This window comes from Sceloporus occidentalis, unplaced genomic scaffold (genome assembly GCF_023333645.1).
Source record: "Sceloporus occidentalis isolate IW3139 unplaced genomic scaffold, rSceOcc1.0.p SCAF_1, whole genome shotgun sequence".
Classification (NCBI taxonomy): domain Eukaryota; kingdom Metazoa; phylum Chordata; class Lepidosauria; order Squamata; family Phrynosomatidae; genus Sceloporus; species Sceloporus occidentalis.
Window position 1 is genome coordinate 5,418,640 of NW_028316981.1, and position 20,132 is coordinate 5,438,771.

Here is a 20,132-nt window from a genome sequence, read left to right on the forward strand (position 1 = left end):
TGTATTGTAATGTTTTTTATAACTTTGTAAGCCGCCCTGATCATTTCTTGGAAGGGCGGGGTAGAAATAAAATTTATTATTATTATTATTATTAACGTCAGCCAAGACAAAGGGGTATGAAGACCTGGGCTTTTGTTAAACCAAGGTGAAGAATAGACTGAGCCAATGCACTTGGATCTAGGAAGGCAAACAGATTAATAGAAGGCCGTTGACTTAATCACTGGGCCATTAGGTGTGAGGCTGAAAACAAACAGCCTGTATTGTTATGGTTTTGGAGGAGATGGTTCTTCTAGTCTAGCAACTCCCAAACTTCCTGTCGGGATTTTCCAAAGTGTTGCTTTCCAGGGGTCTTGTGAGTATGACTCATCTGCCTACCTGACCCACTGCTTTCAGGATTATGGCTGCTAGCCTGGCAAGTCAGGTTGGGATCATGAAGGAACTCCACACACACTCCAAAATTTATTAAAATCCATATGTGGTAACAATCTCCTCATGCAACTGATGTCTGGTAAAGTAGATAGCGGGTTGTGTGAAGATTGTGGCAATAGTAAAAAAATACTTCACTAAATATACTATGGGAGCCAGTTGGTGTCATGGTTCGAGCATTGGACTGTGACTGGGTTTCGAATCCTGGCTTGGCCATGTAAACCCACTGGGTGACCTTGCGCAAGTCACTCACTCTCAGCCTCAGAGGGAGGCAATGGCAAACCCCCTCTGAAGAAACTTGTCAAGAAAACCCCATGATAGGTTTTCCTTAGGGTCTCTATAAGTCAGAAAAAACTTGAAGGCACACAACAACAACAACAACAACAACAACATAGTTTACTATATTATATATCACTATACCCAGTGAAACCAGAAAAAGGATGAAAGAATAAAGAAACTGTAATATGCATAATCTGGATATCTGCTCCTATGTATTCTAAGTACATAATTTCATAATCACAAAAAGTCAACATGGGTTTCAGAGAAAGCAGTCATGCCAGACAAATCTGATCTCTTTCTTTGATAAAATTACCAGCTTGGTAGATGAAGGGAATGCTGTGGATATAGTATATCTTGATTTCAGTAAGGCCTTTGACAAAGTTTCCCATGACATTCTTGCAAACAAGCTTCTAGAATGTGGGCTAGACAAAGGAACTGTTACATGGATTTGTAATTGGTTGACCGATCTAACGCAAAGTGTGCTCAACAATGGCTCCTTTTCATCCTGGAGTGAAGTGACCAGTGGGGTCCCACAGGGCTCTGTCCTGGGCCTAGTCCTATTCAACATCTTTATCAATGACCTGGATGACAGAATTGGGGGGCATACTTAACAAATTTGTAGATGACACCAAATTAGGATGAGTAGCAAATACCCCAGAGGATAAGATCAAAATTCAAAATGACCTGAATAGACTAGAAAGCTGGGCCAAAGCTAACAAAATGAAATGCAATATGGAGAAATGTAAGGTACTGCACTTAGGGGGGAAGAATGAAATGCCACTCTGGACCCGAAACAAACTCCAACTCCCAGAATTCCATAGTCTTGAGCCAGGACAATTAAAGCAGTGCCAAACCACGTTGTTTCTCCAGTGTAGATGCAGCCAAGAAATCCTCCCTCTCTTCTGCATTTGTGCCTTTGACAACTGCAAGCCAGGCAGATATATCACTGGTGCAGTTGTTCCCAGCTGTAAGAGGCAACCAAGACAGTGGGAAAGAGAACTCCCCTGTGGAATGTCTCCTTTTTCTACAGCAGTTTAATGCAGAGGCGCTCTGCTTGGAGGAAAAAGTTGGCAACCTCCTGAAAGGAAGGCCTTCCCACTTAGCAAAGCTTGATCTAATGCTAAAAAATGGGGGTGCAAAAGGCCCTTTCAGTGTGCTAAAAGGAAGGCAGTAGCAAGTTAAATAATAATAATAAAAAAGCCTGCTTCGGTTCCTCCTTCCTTTGCAGCTGCTGCCTCCGCGGTTTTGTAACCCTTAAAGTTGGCTTAAACCCAAGATACCTTTCTCTGAGCCAATGGCGAGAGAGGGCTGGAATTGCGTCATCAGTTGCTAAGTGGACTCGGCAGCGCAAGGTAAGAACTAAAGGGGTTCCCTATCCTGCCAACTGGGTGCGTATATCTAGCGCCCTCTGGCGGCGGAGATGGGGAACGAGCCATGCTATTACTGCTTGAATTAAAAAAAATCTTGATTGGTTGATTGATTGATTGATTGATTGATTGATTGATTGATGGCATTCCTTCTTTTGCAGATGCCCTGTGACCTCGCCCTGACCTTTTGCAGAGATGGCTTCCCATTTGGGGGCTTCCAGTCAGTGGATCTGAAGAAGCAGACTTGAGTCTAGGCAGTCTCCTGCTGCCAACTACTTTCTTTCAGTGCTGTCAAAGGTGCTACCAGATCTCTTTACATTCTGATTTTACAGACTAATAGGGCTATATCTTTGAAGTCAGTGTATAAATACTGCTATAGACCTTCAAGTCCTGTACCAGCTTATGGCGACCTGCCATTGTAAGGTGCCTTAGAATCATAGGATCCTATAAGGGCCCCCAGTCCAGCTCCATTCTGCCATGCAGGAACTCACCATTATAGAGTCACAGTATGCTAGAGTTGGCACAGAGCCAAGGGCCATCCAGTCCGACCCAATTCTGCCATGCAGGAACTCCCCATCAAAGCTCTCCCTGGGGCCTTCTCTTCCTTTGCAGTTAGGACAGCTGCCCCCCTTGTCTTCGGGCTCCCACATAATTCCCCTGGTGAAAGTGAAAGGATGAGAATAATGTCGAGATTGATTGCTTTCCCATCATGATGCATGTGCTTCCCTCCCCCTCTCCTGGGGGGGGGGAGGAAAAAGCCCCTTTGTGGGTAGGGGGGCTCCCCTCCCCCCAGCATCCCCTCTCCCTTCCCCTCTCCATGGGCGCCTACCAGCGGTTACTTTCCCTTTCCCTTTCGCTTTCTGGGAGCCCGAGGAAGAAGGAAGAGACCGACCTAGAAGTGAAAGATGGCCCTCTTGGACGTGTGCGGTGCCTCGGCCAGATCCTGGGACTGGGTTCCCCTGGGACTGGAAGGCTCCCCTTTGGGGCACTACGCCTTCGGGGTGAAGGAACCCCGCATCGCCCTCCCTCTGGGGCAGAAAGTAAGGGGCAAGGGAGAGGGGGAAGTGTGGGGTGACCCCCATCACCCCCTTGACTCAGCTTCAGCCTTTCCTCTTTTGGGGGGGATCTGGGGGTGAGGAAGACCTTCCTGGCAAGATCGCCTCTGAGCACGTGCAGAGTGCCTCCTTCCAAGCGTTTGGGATGCAGCGAGTGGAAGGAGCTGGGCTCGTTCCCCAGAGAGGCAGATTGAGATGCCGGAGCTCTCCTTGCAGAAATGCAGCCCCCCTCCGTCGTTGCCTTGGCTCCCACCCGGGGGGAAAGGCGGCTTACTAAATAGACTGTTTGAGCTGTGTCTTCCCAGGTGGACACAGACTGCCAAATTGCCCAGCCCTTGGCCTCTGGCTGCCTTGGCGGTTGGCTCTTTCCATCGTTTTCATGGTTTATGATGTTATAAAGCAATAGAATGTATTTTAATGTATGTTGTATTTTATATTGTATTTTCTTTGATATTGTAAGCTGCCTCGATCCTGCAGGAGAGGCGGCATATCAATCATTTATTATTATTATTATTATTATTATTATTATTATTATTTAGAATAAAATAATGTCCAAAGAGAGCAAAGGAAAATCCATGGTTGTCCAGCGTGAAATACAAGGAGGGCTGAGAGATAATCGAGACCTTACTATATATGGGGCGTTAGGTGTGTTAGCATACCCTGGCCCTGTGGAGGAGGAGGGTGCCCTTGAGCATGCACAGAGTGCCCTTTCCAGGACTGGCTTCCAGCATCTGGAGGATTTGTGGAGGAGAACCTGGAGATCAGAAAGTCCAGCTTCAGAACAGGCTAAAACCTTAGAGACTTTTTTTTTTTTGAGGGGCGGGGAAGGTTGTCCCCCCATATTGAGAGAAAGGTGGCATATAAATGAAATACAAAAAATAGATGTCAACCACAGATGCTGGCAAAATGTCAGGAAGAAACTCTGCTAGAACATGGCCGCATAGCCCCAAAAACAATAAACAAATGTTTGAATCCCAGCTCAAACATGGAAATCCACTCTGTGACCTTGGGCAAGCCACACTCTCTCAGCCTCAGAGGATGGCAATGGCAAGCCCTCTCTGCAGGAGCTTGCCACAAGAAAACCCCAGGATGGATTCACCTTTAGGGTCACTATGAACCAGAAATGACTTGAAGGCACACAACAACATCAACAACATGTAGATGTTGGTGTGGTGGGTTCAATTGGCAGCCCCAGTGGTAAAGGAAGGGGGGGAATGCTGATAGGACCCTTGAAACAACAACAACAACAATTTTATTTATAGCCCATCCCTCCCCAAAGGATGAAGCGGGATACAACCATAAAATGAAACAAATAATAGTTAAAAAACAAGCATAAGTAAAAATCACATCATCCTCTTACCCACTTATTAAAAACTTAAGCATAATTACAATTACAATTAAGTTACTAAATTAAATTTAAATTAAATTAGATTTAACTTGTCAGAGCCCCTTGGGAAGGACAGTTTGTTGGAAAGGCCATTTACATCTTTTTAATCTCTTTTTAATGCAATGATCCCACTTTAATCTCTTTGAACACAGTGAGGAATCCTGTTGCACTTCTAAGACCGATGGTGTGGGTGATCATGGTTTGCAATCCACTTCTTTATATCCATGGGTCAGAACCCTAGAACGGGAATCATGCCCCTCTTCCCCAAATTGTTAGACTGCAGCTCCCAGCATTCCTCACCTGGGGGCTTCAGTCAAGCTACATCTTGGAGGGGCAGCAGTTTCCTGCTACTTCCACCACTGGGACAGGAACTGATGGATTCAGATGCAGAGTTTGACAGTCACATTGCCCACTAGCAAAGCTTGTCGGTTGTGGCAGAAACTTCCAGACACTTAACCATGGCAGTTCATTGTGGTGTGCTAAGCATCGGTTGTTCTTTTGTCACAGCCTTCTGAGTTCCTGCAGACCCATTGCGAAGGCAGTGGCGATGGGCACCGGATCGAGCTGGCCCACGGCACGACCACCCTGGCCTTTACCTTCCAGCATGGCGTCATTGTAGCCACCGACTCCCGGGCATCGGCTGGCAAATACGTTTGTGAGTGATTGCCTCAGATTGAGGCTTTGGAGGATGAGGGATATGGGGTTTATGACTTAGGGGTGTGAGGTTGCCACTGTTTTTTTTCCTTCTTGGTCACTCAGTTGCAATGTCTACTCCTGTCAGGAAAAAATGGGATGGAAACAAAGGACGTGGAAAGATCTAGGCTGAACCTGAGGAGACAGAAAGCAAAGTTGGTTGGGGGACCATTAAGGGGAAAGGAGGCAGGAAAAGAGAAGAGGTGGAAGGAAAAAGAGCAAAACACAGGAGTTTATCACCCAAAGGAGATCGGAAGCTTATCCTGTGAATATCCTGGGGAAAAATACGTAATTACACAAAATGATTTCACATGATGTCACACAAAATCTGCTATTAAAGTGATCGCAAAAAAGCATTAAAGCACATATTTTTACTTTCGGAATTTCAGTGAGAATACATTTCTGATATCACTTCATTTGCACAATTGTGTGTGATAATCATTTGTGCAATAACTAGCCATTTTTGCTTTATTTGCAGGATGCTTTAAATGTGCTTTAATCTCTCTTTAATGCTGAAATTATCCCCAGTGTGATCAATATAATGGAAAAGTTCCATTTGTTTGGACTACGATCCCCACACTGGCTAGTGGATTCTGGGATTTGTGATTAAAAGATCCGTTTAGAAAGGTGAAAGAGTTATTCGTTTATTGGTAAATAAGGGTGTAGAGGTTTGAGTGTTGGATGACTCTGGAGACCAGAGTTCAATTTCTCACGCAGCCATGAAACCCACTGGGTGACCTTGGGGAAGTCACATGCTCTCAGCCTCAGGGGAAGGCAATGGTAAACCTCCTCTGAGGAAATCTTGCCAAGAAAACCACATAATAAGTGTGCCTTTGGGTTGCCATAAGTTTAGAGATGATTTAAAGGCACACAACAACAACAAATAAGAGTTGACTTCCCACTGGAAAGCTATGCCACTGTGAAACAATTCATAAACATGGAAAAGTTGTGTTGTGCCATTGCACAACATTTGCATTCTCAGGAGGGAAGCAGAGACATGGCAACCTCATTGAGACCACTAAGTGAGCAGGGAAGGCAAGTGTGGCCATTGCATAATGCACACTGATGCACAAGTCCTGTTGTGCAATGGAAGCCACTATTGTGCAACAGAACAGCTTGCACATGGCCCTGCTGTGTATCATCATAGTTCACTAGCATAGCCACGTATCATATCTGTGATATAGCTCCATCATTATAAAATTATGCTTGATGGCCTTTGAAACAAATCCTGCTAAAACTGTTTAGTGGAAGATGAGTGCCCAAAAGTGGGTATTTGCTGCAGGATAGTTTCTGTCAGGTTGAAACTGGACTCTTCCCCTTGTTACAATATTTTTTAGGTAGGGACTAGGGATGGATCAACATGAGGTTTGGTTGTAAGCCATTCCCAGCAGTAATAATATAATGTATGTGCACTATCAGCCAGGGTGGCACAGTGATTGGGGTGTTTGACTAGGACTCTGGGAGACCAGGGTCCGAATCCTGGCTCAGCCATGGAAACTGACTGTGACCATGGGCAAGTCAGACTATCTTAGCCTCAGAGGAAGGCAAGGGCAAACCTCTGAAGAGATCTTGCCATGAAAATTTTGTGATAGGTTTGCTTTCAGGTCACTATAAGTCCGAAGTGATTTGAAGGCACACGACAAAAAACAAAAAGCAAATGTGCCTTCAGGTTGCCTGTGTACTTATGGCAACTTTATGAATTTCAGACAGCAATGTTGCATCAAAACTGCTACTTCTACTAAGATCTCTCCACATTTCCTTCTCCCTTGAAGCTACTCTACTTTTCAACAAAGTGATCGAGATCAATCCGTACTTGTTGGGGACCATGTCCGGAAGTGCTGCTGACTGCCAATACTGGGAACGTCTCCTGGCCAAACATTGCAGGTAGGTATCCTGAACTCATTTCTGGGGGAAAGGCAGATCTTTGGCCCTGCTCTGGTCTGGCTGGGGATAAAGGAATAGAAAGTTCTTCAATCCCTTCCATTCATCCCTCATGAATTAGCGAAGGCTGGTTGCTTCCATGACAGTGGGCGTGGCAAATGTATCCACTCCAAGTTTTAATCCAAACTGTAAAGGAGTTATGGGAACTAGAATGAGTACACTTGATTGTTCATTATTTGTACTCCTTTAACCCAGTAGGAGAAGAGGGGAGATAAGGAGGCTCAGGCAAAGCAAACTAACGCAGCTCCTCCTAGCTTGTATCTTCTTCCTCGTTCATAACTTTTCCCATCTTGACCATGCTCTGGTGTTACATGCCCACATGTATCCTTGTTTTAATCTGTGAAATGTTGGAGGATACGATAGCTGTGTTGTTAATAGGAGAGCTGCGGCAGCTAAAAAGAGTGTATAGGAGAGGAGACATGGTCTACTGTAAATTTGCTCTACATACCCCTGATCCAGGAATTTGGACACCATTTGGGGCAGGGGAAAAGTGTCCTTAAAGTTGGCTGGGGACCACAAAAATAGGTTGTGGCATCAGGTGTCTCACAGGGCTAGATGTTGCCTGCAACTTAAGTGGTGGAGAGATGGCTTGGTGAACATCAACACAGACTCTCTTACACTTCAGTTCTCCATCTCTCTCCACCTGCTCCTGGCTTCTCTCTTTCTTTGGACACAGGCTCTATTACCTGCGCAACAAGGAACGGATCAGCGTTTCGGCAGCCTCCAAACTGTTGGCCAACATGTTGATCGAATATCGGGGGATGGGCCTCTCCGTGGGCAGCATGGTGTGCGGATGGGACAAGAAGGTACTGGCTCAGATGGGGTTGGGTGGCGGTGGAGTTGACTGGAGGAAAGAGGATGGGGGAAGCATTTTGGTTCCAGGGCAACAAATATGTTCTAGCAGTGTTCTTCTGTACCAGGAGCCGGTCTTTGCTAAAGCCAACACGGCTTAATTGTCCACGACATGTCAAGCCACCTTAAACTAGTTTTCATTGCAGTAGCAATCTCAGCCTCAGATGCAAGTGTATTTTTGCTGAGAAAATCCATTCCCCTCAAACTTCACTTATCATGAAAATTGGGATACAGAAGAAGGCTGAGAGTGTCAGCATGGCATAGTGGTTAGAGTGTTGGAATACAGCTCTGGAGACCAGGGTTCAATTCTCAGCTTGGCCATGAAACCCACTGAGCGACCCTGGGCAAATCACATGCTCTTCAGCCTCAAGGAAAAGCAATTGCAAACTTCCTATGGACAAATCTTGCCAAGAAAAAAATGATAGCTTCACTTGAGGGTTGCCATACGTTGGAAACTACTTGAAGACACAACAACAACAACAACCCAGATGGCATTGAATTGAACCCTGAAACGCTTTGGCTGATATGCCAGCTGTGACCCTTCCTGGAGCCAGGGGACCTGAAAAAGGTGGTACATGCGCTGGTAACCTCACAATTAGACTTCTGCAATGTGCTTTACTTGGGGCTAACCTTGTGTCTAGTTTGGAAACTTCAATTAATTCAAAATATGGCAGCAGGCTGGTCACCAGACAATTTAGAGGTGGCTATATAACACCTATATTAAAGTCTCTTCACTGGCTGCCTATTAGTTTCCAGGCACAGTACAAGGTATTGGTAATAACCTTTAAAGCCCTACATGGCTTGGGTCCAGCCTATTTGCGGGAATGCCTTCCTCCATATAATCTGCCCCACATGCTTAGGTCCTCTGGGAAAAAAACTATTACTGCCTAAAAAGACCAGGTTGGCTGCAGTTACCCAGAGGACCTTTTCATCGGTTGCCCCTAATTTATGGAATGGCCTGACATATTACCAACCTTGACAGCTTTAAAAAGGCTGTCAAGATGGATCTCTTCTGACGGACTTTCCCCGATTGACTGTTTTGATCCTAATGATGTATATTGTCCTGATGCTGCCCATGAAGCCTTGACCTGTTCTGTTTTAATGATTTTCTGAATTTCAATGAAGTTATTGTATTTATTAGTTCTGTTATATTTAATTATGTGGATTTGTTTAGGATGAGAGGATAGAGGGGATTATTCTTATGTTACTTTGTTATATTATTGTTATTATGTTATATTTTATCTATGTAAGTTGCCTCGATCCTTCTGGAGAGGTGGGATAAAAATAATTAATTGTTATTATTGTTATTGTTATTGCCATCTTTAGTTATTTGTGCTCTCAGGTTTATGGGTCACAGTTCCACTGCATCTGTGGATGGTGTACTACAATTACCCTGCTCCAATAGCTCTACTGGCTACCAATCTGTTTCCAAGCACAATTTAAAGTGCTGTTGACGAATTGTATAGCCCTATACATCTTAGGTCCAGGGTATCTGACAGACTGTTATCTCCCATGTGAGTCTACCTGGGCTCTGACAGAGAGGCCCTTCACTCATTCCCACTGTCTTCACAGGGATGGTTGGGTGGAATGAGAGGGAGGGTCTCCTTGCAGGTTGTCCTTAGCCTCCAGGATTCCCTTGGGGAATTTCCCCTCATTGCTGTTCTTCCATCTGAAAGCAAAGACTCTTTGTATTCTTCAGCTTGCTTTGAAAACTTTAGATAGAGGCCAAGATAGAAACATTTTAAGTAACACATAACCAGTGCGGTGTAGTGGTTTGAACGTAGAGGTCTGGAGCTCAGGGTTTGATTCCCCACTTATATTTTATTTTATTTTTACCTTTCTCCCCAAAAGGGACCCAAGGTGGCTCACAAGATAAAAACATTTTAAAAACAATTTTTATAAAAACAATTAAAATAACTTAGTTAAAACAGTATAAAATTAAGATCGAAAACATACAAAAGTGAAAGAAAAAGTATCTTCTCCTTTTTTGTCATGTCTTTTTAGATTGCAAGCCTGGGGGCAGGGAAATGTCTAATTAACTATCGGAGAGCCTTTCTGGCAGAAGAGCGAAGTATAAATATAACATAAATAAATCCAACAGACTTTTAGAACGAGTTATTTTTAAGGGTTGTGCTGTTTCTGAACTGCTTGAAATCCTTTTTGGGTGTTATGTTTTAAACCGTTCTACTATTGTGAATAGTTTAATTTTATTTCAGTGCTGATCTTTTACATATTTTAGCTATATTTAACTCATTTTCATTTTAAGCTGACTTGAGTCCCAGTTTGTGGGAAGAGTGGGGTATTTAAAAATGTTGTTTGTTGTTGTGTGCCTGCAAGCCATTTCTAACTTATGGCAACCCTAAGGCAAACCAAACCCAGGGATTTCTCAGGAAGTCTCTTCTGAGGGGGCTTGCCAATACCATCCTGTGAGGCTGAGAGTGTGTGACTTCCCCAAGTGTTTTTTCATGGCCGAACTAGAATTCGAACCTTGCTCTCCTGAGTCATAATCCAACATTCAAACCACGGCACCATGCTGGCTTTCATAATAAAGATATACAACAACAGCAATAGCAGCCAGAAGGGTAGCACTTGGTAACTGAAGCAGGTCTAGGGGGCCTCTTGCTGCCTCTGGGAGCCTTTGGGAGTTGCATGGACTTTGAAAAATATGGGGGGGGGGGGGGACCAACCAAAAGCAAACCAAAGTCAATTTTTGGTTTTGAAAAATCTTGATATTGGGATTCTGTTATCGCATCATGTTCAAAGGAAGGACATTTGCTTTTTTAAAGTTTTTATCAGAAAAAGGGAAATCTGAAAAGGTCAAGGGCCACAAAACAGCCTTGAGGGCCACTCTTAGCCCATCCTGGCACTACCCCACTTGGTAGTTGGCAAAGGGGAACCAAAGATACATGGGATGTAAAATACAGATGGACCTTGGTATCTGCTGGGGTTTAGTTCTAGGACCCCCTCTGGATAGCAAAATCTGTGGATGTTCAAGTCCCACTAAATGCAAGGGCATAGTAAAATGGTGTCCTTTATATAAAATGGCAAAATCAAGGTTTGCTGTTTGGAATGTATATACAGTTGCCCCTCCAAGTCTGTGGACTTGAGATCCGCAGACTTGAAAATCTACGAGGGGCGACCGCCATTAACGTCAATGGGGCACGCTTTGAATATGCACTTCCAACAGCTCTAGCCTGCATAGTAAAGTGTTAGTAATGTCTGCCCCCTGCTTTGGAAAGCTAACCCTTTGCTGTTTGCAGGAGGTGGCTGAGAAAATGGAGGAAGGAGAAGCTAAGAGTCCAGGGGATTGCGAATGGCCAGAACCTCCAGCCAATGGGGGGGCCCTTTTGTTTCAGTTGTCCCCCACCTCAAGTTCTTGCCTTGACAAGATGGCAACAAGGAGGGACAGAGAGGGGGGGCCCTCTTGTAGGGTGGAAACTTGAGAGACATTTGCAGTAGGGGTGTATGCTAGGAGTTAAGGTGTGGCCAGTAGTGCAACAAGGTCTAGTGAGTAGGAACAGGAGCGGACTTCCAAGAGACACAATTTCAGGGCCTCTTCCTCCACTCTCATTATCTGTCTCTCTTCTTGTAGGGTCCTGGCCTTTATTACATAGATGATAATGGGGTACGCTTGAGTGGACCCCTCTTTTCCACGGGAAGCGGAAACTCATACGCATACGGGGTGCTGGACAGTGGGCACCGTCCTGATCTGACCGTGGAGGAAGCCTATGACCTTGGCCGGAGAGCAATCTCTTACGCCACCCATCGGGATGCCTATTCGGGTGGAGTGGTGAACAGTAAGTACTCCTGAACAGATGTACTTGGGACAGGTTCTGGCTTACTGAGGATTCTGGGAGTTGCAGTCCCCCAAAGCTATGTTTCTTACCTACCTTTCTATTCCAGTGTCCCAACTCCCTGCTTTGTTTTTTGTTTGGTGAGAGTGAACTGTAGTTTTGCACATTTTTACTCATGTTGTGGTCTCTCTTTGTGCCTGATCAGTGTACCACATGAAGGAAGACGGTTGGATCCAAGTTGGACGGACTGATGTCAGTGAACTGCTCTACCAGTATTCGGAGGCCAAGAAGTGAAAGTGACCTGGTGGCTGATGAGGAACCGCAAAGAACTGCAAATATTGAAGAGATGTTTGGATACTCAGGGCAAGAGGAAAAGGGACAGAAGCAAAGTGCAGCAAACGGGGCAATAATAAAGTATCTCTGACGTTTCGTTTTTATGGTTGTTACAGTTTCTGTATCCTACAGTGATTTATTTATTTATCTATTTAATATCTCTCTTTTCTAAATTAAATTAAAACAGTTACAATCTGAACACCTTAAGAACAAGTATACCCATTGCACTACCCCAACTAGTTCAAAGCGGAAGGCTTGTTTAAATAAGGTCTTTGCCTGCCAGAAAAAAGAAAGCAGAGAGAGGGCCAACCTTGGCAGAGAGTTGCACAGCTTTGGAGCAGCCATTGAGAAGGCCCTGTCCTGGGACCCGGGACCAGCTATATCAGTGAAGCCAGTGGGATTGAGGGAAGGTCCTCCCCAAAGATCTTAAAATTTAAATAGGCTTATATAGAGACATGGTAGTCTTTGACAGGTTGGTATCCTATTTGTATGTGATGCATGTATAAACTTTCTTATGCATCTGATTTTATTTTTTGGCTGCTGCATGCATAACTCAGTTAAAGGCTGCAAAAGTGGAGTTATGCATGTGGTGCCATTTGCTCATCATTGCATGTTGTGCACACTGCATCAAGCACTATTATGCATTGCACATATGTTTCACGGTTTCATGGCATTGTACAATGTGCATTGAGTTGCACAGTGTCACAGTTCTGCAATGAAATAGCATAGCACAACCTAGGTGCCAACTATGTGAGTATAGTTACACTACATCTCTCGCATGCAGGAAATCATCCAATTTTAAAGAGCAGTATGCACAAAAACCAATAAAAATGCTTAAAATACAAAGATATAAGTCATTAAAGCAATAATTGATGGAAATGTTTCATCAGAGACCTCTAAGGTAGTGCTGAAACTGGTCAGCCCAGTTAGTTTCAGGTGGCCTGGGTGAAGAGATGATTTAAAAAGATGCCTAAAATGTGCCACATTTTTACCACGGCTAGATCTAGCTTGGGGTGGACAGAAACAATTTTCACCCCTGCCGCCTCCTTTTGGTCCATCCCCATGTGTCCAGGAAGCGATGTCATTACATTTCCGGTTGCCATTTTTGTTAATTTTGGGTAGTTTCCTGGTATTTGTGGAGAGGTGTGCTAAAGAGGCATGGCCAAAGAAAACAATTGCATTTGAAGACAATTTGGGGGCCTTTTCAGGCAAAAGGGGGAAAAAATCCCCCACAAAAAATATCATTAGAGGATATTCAGGTGTCTCTAGTGGCATCACAGGCTTCAAAAACTGGATTTAAGTGCCTCATATAATTTACAGGGAATACCTTCCCCATCCCAATATACGTGTAGCCAACTTTTGTTGTGTGCCTTCAAGTCATTCTGACTTAAGACGGCCCTATCATGGGATTTTCTTGGCAAGATTTGTTCACAGAGTGTTTTCCCTTTGCCTTCCAAGTGGGTTTCTATGTTGGAGTAGGGATTTGAACCTTGGTCTTCAGAGTCATAGCCCGCTTTGCAAACCATTACACCACGCTGGCTTCACATATTTTAAGTGTGAAGGAGTTTTCTTTTTTAAAAAACAAACTTATATTAACTTTCCAAAACAGACATAAAAACATAAAAGAACATAGAAGAAAACATAAAAGTTCAAAGTCACCGATAATCAACAAACCTATTTCATGCATCAAACAAATAACTCACAATCATACACTCCTTTTCTAATCCCTTCTGTTCACCTTCCATCCTTGTGTTTTTACTCATCTCATTACTCAACATCCACTACATCTGTAACCCTTACTCAAACCATCCCCACTTCCCTAATACATTCTTCCTCGCTTTCCATTCCTATTATTTGTGAAGGAGTTTTCAATGGAAATTAACTCCCCAGCAAAATGGTGGTGAAATGTATATTTCTACATGTATTTAATTTTTAAGTGGGTGCTTTCATTTGGTGCTTTCTAAATATCTGGGGATGAAGCGTGCTTTCCACAAATAGGGGCTGCTATGCTGAAGGCCCCCTCTGGACTGGCTATCAAATGGCTGTTTGTACGTTGTGGAACTAAACCACACACTATTTCAAATAATTGGTGGACTAATTTCTCATTCATTACCTATGCAAAACAACCCTGTTCATCTCTTCCTTTGCCCCTTCACTTCTGGTTTCTTTCCCAGAGAAAATTACTTTAGATATTCTCAAGCCAGGCATCCTCTCTTCTGTCTCTTATTCAAGTATGAGGAAATGTGCTAAACAACCCATTTAATTAAATATTCCACTGCATATACCATCACATGTTAGCCACTAAATCTATGGCAGGCAAAATGTATATGCAGCTCCTGACCAAAAAAAAATGGCATTTTTGAGCAAGTGTGGCCCACAGTGGGACCTGGGGAGTGTTGTCACCTATGCTTGGGAAAGATGTCCACCCCAGTTATAGATTTGATCTGAATCTCATTCATTTTTGTCTCTGATGTTTCCAATCTAGTTCTCTGCCAGCTGCTGTGGGGTACTTTATGCTCACTATCTCCCGGCAGTGGCACCATTAGGGGGTGTGGTGGGTACGGACAGCACTGCGTGACATCCCAGAGTGGGGTGTCACCTGGTGTGGTCATACCCCTTGTGCTGCCTGCCTTTCAAGTCCAGTATGGCAATTCCTGTGCTGGACTTGGAATTCCTCTGGGGGTCATGCTGCAGCCATCTTCCAGGTGGGGAGGAGGGTAAGGCACTTTGTCCCCTAACCTGCACCGAGTGACACCAACCCTAGTGATGCCAGTGTCTCCCAGATGGTCATCTGAATGCGTGGTCTCCCCTTCTCCTCCCTGCTGAGGCAGGACTTAGCTTTTTTCCATGAGGTGAAAATAGGTGAAGGTCTCCAGGGGGCCTATTATGTCCCTCTAGGCTTCCACAGTTCCCTCCCCCTGGCTTAGTGCCTGTGTGTCCATGAGAAAGTACAAGCGCTCTCTGCACACCAGCATGTTAAGCAGAAACTGGAGGGGGTCAGATGATAGTGGGAGATGGAGCGGTGTTTTGGGAATTGTACAAATTACTCATGAGAGTAATTAAGGGGCTGTACAGACCACTTCTGAAGGGGAAGCCTGCAGCTGCTTCTGTTATTGCAAGATCAGAGTTGCGGCAACCGCATGCCATAGCCCCGATCTAGCCTTTCCATTGTGCAAAAAGGGTGCCGTAGCCACCGTCGCCACAGCTTTACAGCACGTTTGGCGTTATCTAGGTGTGGCATCAGGTCGCCAAGGGGGCCATGTGTGGTGTGGCATCAGGTCACCATGGGGGCGGAGTCAGGGTGTGCGTCGTGTGGACACCATGCCAGGACTCTGCTTCCAGGCTGGCCTTAATGGCCAGTCTTTGGCCATATGCATCTACTGGAGGGGCACACTTTCTCCACCCTTTCTAGATAATATATGTTACACTGGCTCTAATTTGTGCTCAATGAACAAACTAGGGGTTTATTTAAACCTACGTTACCAGGTTTAAATGCCACTGAGAGATTCACATCTACTCATCAATTCAAAATCGATTTGGTGCTCCACAAGTTTTAAGCTAGCAAATCTCTCCATGGCATTTAAACCTGCTCGCCATTCCCACTTGCCACCATTCCGGATCAAAATGGAGGCACCTCTATTTCAGGGATGGTGGCAGTGCAATCTGAATTGATCTGACAGCTTTCTCACACTATTGTAGATTCATATCGTTGTGGTTCTTAAAAAAAGAAGAGCTAAGGGATCCAGTGCCAAATGCATTGGTTTAAGTGGGCTTTTCACTCCCCCCTACAAACTGCACCGATTGTGGTCAGGACGAGTGTGAATGTCACAGAAACAAACCGGTTCCAAACTGGTTTATTACAATAGTGTGAATGGCTCTTAGAACTAGGAACCTTGTTCTGACAGTCCAGCTATTAATGGTTTCATAATGTTAATGTAAGTACCAATGCTCTCGCTTCTGCCTCTTTTATAATGCTTTTTAAATACAGAACGTTATTTGGATTTTAAAGAATATGTTCATAGAATCATAGAGTTGGAAGAGACCGCATGGGCCATCCATTCCAACCCCCTGCCATGCAGGAAATCCCTATCAAAGCATCCCCAGCAGATGGCAATCTAGCCTCTGCTTAAAGACCTCCAAGGAAGGAGACTCCACTACACTCCGAGGGAGTTTGTTCCACTGTCGAACAGCCCTTACTGTCAGGAAGTTCTTCCTAATGTTCAGGTGGAATCTCTTTTCCTGTAGCTTGCATCCATTGTTCCGGGTCCTGTTCTCTGGAGCAGCAGAAAACAAGCTTGCTCCCTCCTCAATATGACATCCTTTCAAATATTTAAACAGGGCTGTCATATCACCTCTTAACCTTCTTTTCTCCAGGCTAAACATCCCCAGCTCCCTAAGTCGTTCCTCATAGGGCATGGTTTCCAGACCCTTCACCATTTTTGTCGCCCTCCTTTGGACACGCTCCAGTTTCTCAATGTCCTTTCTGAATTGTGGCGCCCTGAACTGGACCCAATATTCTAGGTGGGGCCTGACCAAAGCAGAATACAGTGGCACTATTACTTCTCTTGATCTAGACACTATACTTCTATTGATGCAGCCTAAAATAGCATTGGCCTTTTTAGCTGCCGCATCACACTGTTCACTCATGTTCAACTTGTGGTCTACTTGGACTCCTAGATCCCTTTCACACGTAGTTTCATTCAGCCAGGTGTCACCCATCCTATATCTGTTCATTTTATTTTTCCGCCCTAAGTGCAATACCTTACATTCTCTGTGTTGAATTTCATTTTGTTAGCTTTGGCCCAGCTTTCTAGTCTATTCAGGTCATTTTGAATGTTGATCCTGTCCTCTGGAGTATTAGCTATTCCTCCTAATTTGGTGTCATCTGCAAATTTGATAAGTATGCTCCCAATTCTGTCATCCAGGTCATTGATAAAGATGTTGAATAACACTGGGCCCAGGACAGAATCAATGAAGCTATTCAAACCACAATTGAATCTGTCCATTTCAATTTACTCCATGTTTACATTCAATAGCATTGAATCAAAATGGAGTTGTGTCACGGGGTGGGTGTGCCACAGGGAACTGAATCCAATTGACAGCGCGTTCACACTTGCACTGAATTGATTCATTTAAAAAGTTGCAGGAAATGCCATGGATTAAGAAGAACTAGTTTAAATTGGTTTAACACTACCGCCTCCCAGAAATTGCATCAAAAATTCAGCACAAGTGCGAACCAGTTTGAAAACTGGTTTATTATGTTGTGTGAATGAGGCCCTAGAATATCTTAAATGACTGGGTACTTCTGACATTCAAGAAACAAACAACAGCAGAGGAGAAAGGAAACAGATCTCTTTATTATTTACTGCAGACTTTAAAAAAATTCAGATCATACCTTCAGGATTGTAAAGCAAAATATAAAATGTTATCTTCAATTGTTTAATTGACATAGTTAAAAGAAACACATCTCTACATAGGAAGTTGCACCACCATACCCCGCCCAAAAAATCTAAAAGCATATTAGATCTTGCAGAAGTTGAAACAATTAACAGATAGAAATGAAAACAAGGTCATTCAATTTCTCCCCCCCAAAAAAGCAAGGATAGCCAGATAAGGAAGTAATCAGGGAATTTTCTGTCCCATTTCTCTCCAATATTGGGGGTGAGGGGGGAAGACCTTCAGTCCAGAAATGGAAACATCACTCTCAAATGTTTGATGGTTATCATGTTTACTTGATTTAGACAGATATGACCATTAAAAGGCTTTTCACTGAGCAAAAACAGGGAGGAGGATTGGTTTTCATTAACTTAATACTATTTTGCAAGAAGGAATTACAAAAAGCAGCTTTAGGCAGCATCTCAGAAACATTAAAAAAAAAAGCCCAGCTCCCTGCAATCAAAATATTTCTACAAGTCTGTATTGATGACAGCCAGTGAAACAGACTGAAGAAATCCTCAAAGGAAACAGCAGAATTCAGTATTTATGAATACTCTTGTAGTGAATTCTTCCTCCCTTCTTTACATGGCAAATTTGCTAGTTATGCTAAGGAGAGAAAAACAGCATTAGAATGAGAGCAAGATCACGAAACTGAAAGAATTTGATCCAGGCTGAAGTTGAGGTGGAGAACAGGAACAGAACCCCAAGTGTGCATTGGAGAACTTTCTGACTTGTCCCACAGGGCTCTGTCCTGGCCCAGTGCTATTCAGCATTTTTATCAATGACTTGGATGACAGAATTGCGGGCATACTTATCAAATTTGCAGATGACACCAAATTAGGAAGAGTAGCTAATACCCCAGAGGACAGGATCACAATTCAAAATGACCTGAACAAACTAGAAAACTGGGCCAAAGCTAACAAAATGAAATTCAACATGGAGAAATGTAAGGTACTGCACTTAGGGGAGAAAAATGAAATGCACAGATATAGGATGGGTGCCACCTGGCTGAATGAAACTACGTGTGAAAGGGATCTGGGAGTCCAAGTAGACCATAAGTTGAACATGAGTCAATAGTGAGATGCAGCAGCTAATAAGGCCAATGCGATTTTAGGCTGCATCAAAAGAAGTATAGTGTCTATCAAGGGAAGTAATAGTGCCACTCTATTCTGCTCTGGTTAGGCCCCACCTGGAATACTGTGTCCAGTTCTGGGCACCATAATTTAAAATGGATGTGGAGAAACTCGAGTGTGTCGAAAGGAGGGTGACTAAAATGGTGAAGGGTCTTGAAAACAGGCCTTATGAGGAACAATTTAGGGAGCTGGGGGTGTTTAGCCTGCAGAAAAGAAGGTTAAGAGGTGGTATGATAACCCTGTTTAAATACTTGAAGGGATGTCATATTGAGGAGGGAGCAAGCTTGTTTTCTGCTGCTCCAGAGACTAGGACCCGGACCAATGGATGCAAGCTACAAGAAAAGAGATTCCACCTCAACATTAGGAAGAACATCTTGACAGTAAGGGCTGTTCGACAGTGGAACACACTCCTTCCTCGGAGAGTGGTGGAGTCTCCTTCCCTGGAGGTCTTTAAACAGAGGCTGTATGGCCATCAGTCAGGGAAGCTTTGATTTGGATTTCCTGCATGGCAGGGGGTTGGACTGGATGGCCCTTGAGGTCTCTTCCAACTCTATGATTCTATGAAAGTCTTTCACAGATTGCAACAGGAACCGACTTCACGTTTTTTTCCAACCCAGATTTTACCAGCAGAGTTGAACATGACACCCCACAGATTCAGGGGAAGGGAATGGGCAGGATAGGAACTCAAAACATGTACAGGTTGAGTCTTCCTTATCTGAAATGCTTGGAACCAGAAGTGTTTTGGATTTTGGATTTTTTTCAGATTTTGGAATATTCACATATACATAATGAGATATCTTGGACAGGGGATCCAAGTTTAAACATAAAATTCATTTACGTTTCAGATACACCTTATAGACATAGCCATAAGGTAATTTTATACATGATGTTTGCAACAATTTTGTGTATGAAACAAAGTTTGTGTACACTGAACTATCAGAAAGCAAAGGTGTTAGCCCATGTGGATGATTTTGGAGGATTTCCTAATTCCAGATAAGGGATACTCAACCTGTACTAAGAGATGAAGGTAAACTGCCAACCTCATCCAACGATTCCAAGAGTAGAAGCTTAAATAATTTATTTGCTGCCTTGTAATCTAATATACACAAAAAGGCAAGGGTCCTTTGAATGGAGGCTGCTTTCTCTCCATGCAAAATGAAATGCACAAAGCAGGGAAAGAAAGGGCTTTACTTCTTGATCAGGGCACCTGCTTTTCGTAGAAAATCACTGCTACCATTTTCTTTTTCCTTAAAGTGCATAACGGCTGACTGCTTAAAATGAAAGAGACACAATCTTGCCCAGTAAGGGTAGCAGAGAGGAGGAGGAAGAGAAGGAGCAGGAGCAGGAGGAGCAAAGAAACCTGTTTGGCTGAAGTGGTACAAGGCCAAACAGACAGTATGGCAAGTATCCTAAATGCCACAGAGAAATGGCAGACA

General features: G+C 43.9%; 2 protein-coding genes across 5 annotated transcripts in view; one reads left to right on the forward strand and one right to left on the reverse strand.

Annotated features, from left to right (window-relative positions):
• The first annotated feature begins 2,940 nt into the window (after nt 1–2,940).
• LOC149320471 (proteasome subunit beta type-8-like) lies at nt 2,941–12,229 on the forward strand. 3 transcript variants are annotated; one of them, XM_089502229.1, is made up of 6 exons: nt 2,941–3,112; nt 5,022–5,169; nt 6,914–7,091; nt 7,825–7,954; nt 11,593–11,797; nt 12,000–12,229. In XM_089502229.1, the coding sequence occupies exons 1-6, from the start codon at nt 2,978–2,980 to the stop codon at nt 12,086–12,088; spliced, it is 885 nt and encodes a 294-aa protein (XP_089358355.1). In that variant the 5' UTR covers nt 2,941–2,977; the 3' UTR covers nt 12,089–12,229. The 3 variants fall into 3 exon arrangements, with proteins under 3 accessions (XP_089358355.1, XP_089358361.1, XP_089358369.1); XM_089502235.1 differs by having other exon boundaries at nt 6,980–7,091; XM_089502243.1 differs by lacking the exons at nt 11,593–11,797; nt 12,000–12,229 and adding an exon at nt 10,005–10,120.
• The window catches only part of LOC149320472 (RLA class I histocompatibility antigen, alpha chain 11/11-like), a 35,357-nt gene continuing 19,587 nt past the window's right edge, over nt 4,363–20,132 (reverse strand). The window contains exon 9 of one of the 2 annotated variants that reach the window (XM_089501977.1): nt 4,363–5,342. The gene's annotated coding sequence lies outside the window, so the exon portion shown is untranslated. Of the gene's footprint in view, nt 5,343–17,464; nt 18,170–20,132 lie in introns of those variants that run through there. The other variant, XM_089501970.1, reaches the window with a different exon arrangement.

What these genes read in the sequence shown, in the direction of transcription:
- LOC149320471 (XM_089502229.1), top strand. Translation starts at nt 2,978, where the DNA reads ATGGCCCTCTTGGACGTGTGCGGTGCCTCGGCCAGATCCTGGGACTGG. An exon ending in ATCGGCTGGCAAATACGTTT is followed by an intron (nt 5,170 to 6,913) that starts GTGAGTGATTGC and finishes TATGAATTTCAG; the next exon opens with ACAGCAATGTTGCATCAAAA. An exon ending in TTCGGGTGGAGTGGTGAACA is followed by an intron (nt 11,798 to 11,999) that starts GTAAGTACTCCT and finishes GTGCCTGATCAG; the next exon opens with TGTACCACATGAAGGAAGAC.